Below are 9,248 nucleotides of genomic sequence, written 5' to 3'. Positions count from 1 at the left end.
AGAAGTGTATATTCCTGTGTATATCGTTCACCTCTACAATATCGATCAACGAATTGAAGCAACTCCTGTTTCTTCTTGTTATCCGAATATCCTGATCTTTTTATCTTATCCGAAGTTCTTGGCTTTTTAAATACTATGTCGACATTATCGAATATCATATTTTTCTTTCTCTCGGAATAGTTTAACAAAATTTACATTTTAACTTAAATTCAAGAAGACCCATTGGTCGGGTTGTTGTCTTTTTGACATTCAAAAGTATCTTTTTTTTTCTTCTTTTTTTTCAACTGTATAATTTTTTTTTCTTTCTAAAAAAGTCCATTGCCATGCACAAGTACTCTGATAAGTGTATGATGTGTTAATTTTGGTCCAGATAGAGGTATTTATACAAAAGAATTATCATATACACAAAAGACTTTATGATACGAACTACATGTAAAGGCGATGTTTGAAATTATGAAATCGCAATAAAACATTTTTAATAAACGTGTTCACCTCTTATTTATCAGCTGGTTTTTCACATTTCAATGTATCTGACACTCACAAAGATAATCCGATTACGTCAGCTTTACAAATTTTATCATTTTTTACCTATAATACATATTATTGATTTTACCTGTTACCTCTGAACTTTGACGTCTAACGGTAATACACCTGGCTGTTTATATACGTCCTTGTTGCGGAAACAAGGATACACGTTTTTAATGTGAGGATCTATTTTATTTGTGGATTTTAAGTGCAGAGAGAAACATGAAGGACACCGACGAGACCCACAAATTAACGGAGACAATTTATAAGGTAGGTACACCTGGCCACACCTGTCATTTAAGATGCATAATCGTAATATTGTGACAGCGATGATTATCGATTAATAATGTATTTAATATTTTCTTCTATCAAATAACAACAATATTTTAAAATAAAATAGTGTTTAAGATACAAATTACATGTATACATATTCCTCTTGAATTTAATACAGCAAAAAGTTGTTAATGTTAATTTTGTTGTCACTTGCAATTAATATTGTAGAACGTTATATCTTACCACAGTTTACTATTTCATTTATCATGTTTGTTTAAATGTAAAACGATAAAAGAATTATCATTATTATATTCTTGGTATGATCAGAGAATATAAAGCAATGATATATGTCATTACAATTGTATGATCTATATGATTAAAACTTGTATGGGGGAGGGGTGTAGTTTCATTTTAAGATGGCATGTTACATTCCCAAATTAAGCAATCTTTCAATTATTTTCTGAACTATAATTTTCTTGTATATTTACAGGGTTTAACAGAGAATTTTACACCGGGTGTACGACAGATTATTTTAGCAGGGAAAGTTTATCACAAGGCGTTGGTTGGTATGTTTGTTTTAAATGTAGTTTACACTCTCAAGATAAATGATTATCATTATAAATTAGTACCCTAGTCATTCTTGTAGTTGAGTGACAGGTTGTTTGACATGAAGGATAAGAAGGGTTACAGGCCTACACAGGGCGTGAGGTGAACACGTACTCTAGGCGTCAGATAAACATTTACTCAGGGCTATGTCTTTTTTTTTATAGTTAGGTCCCAAAATTAAAAAAAAAATGATAAAGCTCGAATCGGGACGAAAAGCGAACAACCAAATTCAATTTAGACTTTGTTTGGATTTTTTTTCAAATACAAAAATACAAACATCTGTTCCTTTGATAAAAATATATTTGAATGTTAATTTTCCAAGGCAAGACATCCCAAAGAAAAAATACAATACAGGCATATACTGTATCTAACTGATCATCAACTGATCACCCAGGCAAGCCTCAGGCAAACGAGGAGGGCAAAACATACCCGAAAGAAGTTAGTTACATGTTAGACTTTTACTCTCGCCTCTTTCAATGTTCTATTATTATTGTTCGTATATGTAGTCCATAACTTCCTAAAGTCTACTGTTTTTAAGATTGTTATCTTCTAAGAATTCAATATTTCAATACTGACAACCCTTAAGATTTTATCATTCACCAAAATTATTATGAATTCGACTGTGAGTCCTTAATGATTTATAATTCACCAAATATTCGGACTTTCGAGGACGACAGCGGTTGATTCTCCAAGTGGTCAGCACATCGGTAAGCTCCTAGCAAGGCACCAAACACTGACTTGGGTATACAAATTATATCATCTTTTGAGTTTTCTCGTTCCGTCAAACCTTCTTGCTGAAATGGGCGCCTGTAAGAATGATATGCATGAAATATTTGTCACTGCACATCAAGTAACTGCTACGTTTCAGTCATCTTGGGACCTTAGACTTTAACGCGAAAGGCGACTATCTTTACTTTCTTTCACCGGGTAATAAAAAAAAATGATTTGAGAAGAGGGAGTTTTTTTGTAGATATTTGAGAGAGGGCAAAACATGGACCCCACATTTCGCCGGCTATATGTACTGCCCCCGAGAAAGAAAAAAACCCTTACAGATATCGTGTATGATTTTGATAGAATATAGTATCCACTGTTTGTTTCCCACAACACTCTGAAAAGTAAGCCCCATAGTCCTACACTGCTTTGGTTTTCCGATATGTTGACCGTGCTCTTAAGATAATAGAGAAATAATATAAACCCCCAATGTTTACTTCTATCTTACTTGACGGCATTTTCTACAGATTAATCCCATTAGTAAACAAAAGTAATCCGTCCAACTTAATATCTTCTTTTATTACACGTTATTATATTAGAATGAAGAAGACATTTACCTCCGCAAAAAATCATTTGTTATATTTATATAAAACGTATAGAATGAAAAATGAGGAAGATGTTCCACGGATAAATCCATAGGGAACGTAATATGAAGATTGGAAGATTTAAATTGATAATAAAAAGATTGGTATAAACACAAAAAGATAAGGTATTTTTATATGGAACATCCAAGAACTTTTTAAAGTGATTTTGTTAAGGCAAGAAGATCGTTCTATTTAGCCATCACTGGTTCTATGCATTGCTTCTACTCTTAAAATTCGGTGTCATTGACTGAAGAAAAACAAATGGCGAAAAATTAAAAACAATATGGGAAAAAATAACACTATAGAAATATTTCAATAAAATGTTTATCTCAATGCATCGTGCGTGGTAATTACATGCAATTTCGAACCAGGTATTACAAAGGGTTATATATATTTGCCGGGATACTGTGTAAAAACTATCCAGTGCCTTGAAGGTTGAATCAAATTACAAAACTATCCGTTCCACTGAAGTTTTCCATGCCCATTTGCTAAAAGCCTTGTACCAAAAGTTTGTGTAGTATATATATATATATATATATATAAGTTAGACTCAAATCAATGTCCGGCCTCTAATCGACGTCCGTTCCTCAAATCGACGACCAAATCTGACGTTACATTTTCAAATCGACGTCCAATATTTTGATACTCTAATCGACGTCTATTGTGACGTAATGTTTTGCTAAAACGACTTCCGATTGATTGTAGTCGTCTTTAATCGATGTCCAAATTATCAATAAATAATAATTTACTAGACTTAATTTACACTTATGTATACATGTACATGTATTGTAGGGTTTTTATGACAACTAAATTTTCAAACATTTATACATACTTTCTAATAGTATAAAGATTTTTTCAAACCGAAATAGGTAAAATGCTTGATGAAAAATTGATTCAATCGTGTCATTCCTATTCATATTAATAACGAAAAGGCAACCCAACGACCAAGAAAACCAAACGACTTATAGGAACATTATTCAGTCTTCAACAATAGACAAAATAAAGAAGTACACTGAGGCAGTTGTTGCGAAGGTAAATTTCGGTCTATGCAAAATATTTTTCAACAAATTTCTGAGTTTTACACCTGGATTGAAAGTATACGTATCTCTGTGTATCATCGTACAGCGGATGTAGGTACTAACCAAGCGGGCGTGAGCGATTTTGATCTTACACGGTAACGAAAATCTGTGTTTTGTTCACATAATATCAATGTGTACTCCAATTTAAACATAATTGCTGTTTTAAAAAAATGATGTGGTCGTAGGTTGATGATAAGAGATGTCTCATTATTTTCCCAAAACAAGAACGATCACAGAAAACATGTGTAAATACTTGTCAAAGAAGTTGGCCCTCGTCTCATCCGATATATTCTATATTCATTGCAACTCTTTTTTCTGATAGAAGGCCACTGTCTGTGTGTAATAAATATAGCTGTTTCAATAATTGGCATTATAATCTTTCATACATATGTTATTTTTCGATATTTTATCCCGAAAAAAGCGTTGTGTACGGTGTTTAGCTGACCACATAAATCCTTATGTACGGTGCATAGTAGTTAAGTTGTTGTACACCGTACACAAAAAAATTATTTTCATACTCGTTTATTACCCAAAAAGTTTGAAGGAATGAGTAATCACAGGTAGGTTTATGATTGGTAGCTTTTACTTTTGCCCAGTATTAGGTTTCGTTCAGATAAAACATGTAAATGTCTCAAGAACTGTATCGAAACTGAAAGTTAGTGTTGACATTTACAACTATTTGCACATAAACAAGTTAATTGTTGTTATTAGAATATCAAAGTTGTTTTACGAATAGGAAAAATCGATGCGAAAATTATTTGGGAGCAGGAATTTCAAATGTTGTAAGTTCAAAATCGATCATGCCCGCTTGGTTAGCACCAATTTCCGCTGGACTGATGATACACGGTGCGTATGTTTGTCATATTTGTTTTGGGGATTTTTTTTTTTTTTTTTTATAAAATTTCTATAAATTGTCCAATTTTGATTTTTTTTCTTATCATTGTTGAAAGCCGTACGGTTGCCTTAAATTGCTCACATCTACTTCATTTGAACTCTGTTGGAAATCAAACCGCACCTTATTTTTATATAATCTCTAAAATTTTAAAATTGATATCACAACCTGTTTACATACGTAGTCTAGTATGTAATTTTTTTTTTAATTCTTTTGAATAGATCTTATTTGTCACACATAATATGTTTGAAGGTCTAAATTTTCAACTGCTATCGGTTCAGTTCAATTTGGTTTTCTGTGTTCAAAACGAACGTTGATTCGAGTAGCTATAAATTGGACGTCGATTAGTGAAGCCAAAAAATGGACGTCGATTTGGAATGCTATTTCATTGGGACGTCAGATTTGGACGTCGATTTGAGGAACGGACGTCGATTAGAGACCGGACGTCGATCTGAGTCTTACATATATGTGCAACATGGGGAGGTGCAGTCCATGATTGCATATGTTCCAGTACTATGTCACATGTACTCGTCATGTGATAAAAAGTATGATACGAATTTCGATGCCCACGACAATTGTTTTAGAATTGATCTTCATTTGGTTTGGTTGAGACAAAATGTTTGTGAAGTCAAAGATAGCACAAAGAACCAAAGTAAAAAGTTGACTCTCAGTTTTTAATTATTTGGTTTTGGATTATAATTATATATTCAGTTTTAAATCTGGGCTATACAAGACTTGTCATTTGTTTTGATATATGAAAACATTCTAGTAAGCAACAATATTAACATTGTATCTTATCAGCCCTCATATTTTGGTCCTCTGTCGTGTAATGCAATATAAGTTTTAATGTAGCGTAAAAAAATATTTTTTATTCATACAATTTTTACTCTTAACAGGTGTAGCAGCGGCTGCAAGAACATACAACGAAGTGTTGTTACGGGTAGGACAGACCGCCCGGACTACATGTAAAGGAGGGACAGAAGATATAGGTAGGCATTAATTTCTGTTGATTAAAAAGTCATCATATCAAATAGCTAGGCTATATTTCTATATGTTAACCGCCCCACCACATCGTAGCTGAACGGGGGTGAAGATTTGAAATATCTCCGTCTGTCAGCTTTCTGTTCATTTTTAAAAATGCAAGACCATTGGGATATAAGTTTCATGAAAAGTCAATCTTTATTTCAAAAAGATAACCTCATTAGCCAAAGCTTATCTTCCTGAGGGTCCTCGAAATACGTCAAATATAAGGTTATATGCATATGATATACAACCTGGGATATGATATATTATACTTTTCACAGATACAACAAACGATAACAGTACTTACAAAAATAAATACTTTTTCATTTTAATATTTACAGTACATGCTCCAACAAACGGACCTTTCGTTGTTATGAAAAGTTCTAACATTTATCTTAAAACTACTTTAAACAACGATTTGCAACCTTTTTCTTCTGATATTTTTTTCTTCTTCTTGAAATTGAAATTTGGCTTAGGGAGGTATACATCTAATTGTTAATAGAACGAACTGACAATTTGGAACATTTTATTGTGGTTTTGTTTTATGAGGAGGTGGCAATCCATTTAGATATTCAATTTAATAAAATATCAGTTGCCCAAGCACATATGATACAATGCGTATTAGGTGTACACCATGTAAACCATGACAAATAATGTAAATAAAGTGATAATTATTCCTATCCTATTACCGCTTATGGTAGACCGTGGAAGTATTATATTCTCTATATTACTTCCATGGGTAGACCAACTGACAACGAACTTGAAACGATTGACTTAATTTATTACTCATCTCTCTGGCATTAAACAAATCATTCGATTAAGTAAATGTATTTCTGATTTTATATCACCAATTTAATCAAATTCTTCTGTAAAAGGTTTTTGTATAGAGGACAATATAACTGGAAGTGGACTTCATCTTTTACTTTGTTTCTATTAAGTTTTCAGAATCTTTCTGTTGCAAAAATTGAATATTTGAATACCATAAAAGCTTGCTGATATTTAAATTATTTCTCCATTTTTGAAAATACATATTTGAAATGTAATTAACACGGGTCATATATTATAAATGCGGTTGAAGATGAAACCCACTTTTCTTAAAATGTAAAATTAATAAATCTTTACGTAATCAGTTTGAAAAATAAATAAATAATATATGTCCAGAATACTTTAAATTGTCTGAAGCAGATAGATTACAATTAATTCTATCTTCATTTGATATTATGCAGCTTACTGTTCCGTTAATTAAAAAGTCATTTGCACTGAGGGGAGTGGACACAACGCCTGCATAAATATTACTGTTTTACCACTTTATATATGAGGTTTAAAATGTTAATTTTTCCATTATGTATATTGTATTGTATTGTTTGTATATGCCTTCAATCCCTATGGATATAAATGTGCATTTCATAAATAAATAAACATATAAATTCAAAGGATTTAAAAGTTTTCTGCACTTTTCCAAAATTGGTTTAGATATTGTATCACATACATTTAGTATAAAGACATGTTGAATTAGCTAGGCTACATAATGGTATGAACTATGTCCACATATTATTTTTTTGTACAAAAAATGTAAATATCGAATTCAGCGGTTAATGGTAATTTCATAATCTTTAAGTAAGTAAATGGATTAGTTTAAGCTTTTGATTCTGTCCGTCATTTTCACAGAACTGTCCTTCTCTGGCCGTACATTAAGAAGTTGAAATTCACAGTCTTTACAATGTATCTTAGCACTGAAAACGTTACGTTTTCCTTCTTCATCTTAAAAGTGTTCTGGATAGATACTCAAAATTTGTCCAAATCTATCAAAAATGCAGTTTTGAGCCATCATTTGAAAAAGATATGGAATGATTGCCAATGAGACAACTCTCCACAAGAGACGAAAATGGCACAGAAATTAACAACTGTAGGTCACCGTACGGCCTTCAACAATGAGCTAAGCCCATACCGCAGAGTCAGCTATAATCATGAGGCCCCTAAATGACAATGTAAAACAATTCAAACGAGAAAACTAACGGCCTAATTTATGTACAACAAATGAACGAAAAACAAATATGTAACACATAAACAAACGTCAACCACTGAATTACAGGATCCTGACTTGGGACAGGCACATACATACAGAATGTGGCGGGGTTAAATATGTAAGCGGGATCCCCCTAACCTGGGACAGCGGTATAACAGTACAACATAAGAACGAACTCATCAGATGAAAAAAAAATACAAATGGACGTGGACGGATACTTGTACATCCCAACAACAACAAAAAAACACTAGGTACAGATGTGAGAGTACTGACAGTTAACTGACAGCTTGATCAAAGCCTTTAACAACTAATAAAAAAATCATGCATCACGTATGCTATGATATGTGCAGGCTACTCGCACATTTGCAACAATGTATATTATATCAAAATTTAGTCTTTTGCAATTTATTTTTTTCAATAACAACGAAGTAAAATTTTAATAATAACTAACGAAATACTTTTAAAATATGCAATCCCATTTATAGTTTGATCTGTCGCGACTTTCGCCGCTGGTTGCCAACGACTAATAAGAGCGAATTTTAATTGTTTCCCTATAAACAGCGATTCTCACTGATCACTTCCCGAATCCAATATAAAATGTACAGAAAGTCATGTACAGGATTATAATTATCGGAAACTCCTATTTCACTTACACCGATTTATCTTCATGACAATCGATCTCAATTTCAAATTACAAATAAAGTACATTTCAAAAGAAATTGTACAGATTGGTAAAATAAGGTATGGTTCCTGGATTTTGAGGGGGGGGGGGGGGGGTCTCCCGAAAAGACAACGTTAGGGATTGGACTTGTATTCAATCAAAAGTGTGTAAAGTTCTTTCAGATTCAGTATATATATATATCTCTAGATGGATATTGCAGAGATTTTTTCCTGCCAGGATCTCCAGGCATAAATGTGGTTGATCGAAACAAGTCTATGCCACAAAAACTTTCTGATCTGCCATTTACACCATTTGTAACAAAGGTTTATATGTTTAAGTAGGTTTCGTGCTACACAATATTTAGTTAAAGCGTATTTTCTGTTCATATGAATTGTTTTGACAATGGTTGCGGTCTCATAGTCGCATTTTCCGTATTCCTTATATGCCCATCATATATAATTTAATTGGTCGAAATAAAGAAATGTTGTTTCCCTCCAAACAGCCGTTAGAGGTAGCTGTAGATCCTACTGTAACACCGAGAACCCGATGATGATCCTGTAGTAACACTGTAGTCACCGAGACACACACATCTTCAAATAGGCGATTCAGGGTTTGATTCAGAGAGCGAACCGAGGGAGCGAGACCACCCGAGCTACTCATTGAGGCCGAAAATTCATGTCTTGTTTTTTTAAACTTTTTTTTTCTTTCTGATATTTGCCTTTTGAAAATTTTTCATCAGTTACTGCGGTCTATTTATTTTTCTAACGTAAACGACCTCAAAGGACAGAGATCAGTTGAACAAGGAGAT

The 9,248-nt window shown here is 32.8% G+C and overlaps 1 protein-coding gene across 3 annotated transcripts in view; it reads left to right on the top strand.

Annotated features, from left to right (window-relative positions):
- The first annotated feature begins 612 nt into the window (after positions 1-612).
- Positions 613-9,248, top strand: part of LOC139487536 (BAR/IMD domain-containing adapter protein 2-like) — a 53,566-nt gene continuing 44,930 nt past the window's right edge. For 2 of the 3 annotated variants that reach the window (XM_071272404.1, XM_071272402.1), the window contains exons 1-3: positions 628-795; positions 1,289-1,364; positions 5,627-5,719. In XM_071272404.1, the coding sequence (XP_071128505.1) occupies positions 748-795; positions 1,289-1,364; positions 5,627-5,719 (217 nt within the window). In that variant the 5' untranslated portion in view covers positions 628-747. Of the gene's footprint in view, positions 796-1,288; positions 1,365-5,626; positions 5,720-9,248 lie in introns of all 3 variants that reach the window. The other variant, XM_071272403.1, reaches the window with a different exon arrangement.

This window comes from Mytilus edulis, chromosome 9 (genome assembly GCF_963676685.1).
Source record: "Mytilus edulis chromosome 9, xbMytEdul2.2, whole genome shotgun sequence".
NCBI classification, from domain to species: Eukaryota; Metazoa; Mollusca; class Bivalvia; order Mytilida; family Mytilidae; genus Mytilus; species Mytilus edulis.
This window is presented reverse-complemented; position numbering and strand designations above follow the sequence as displayed.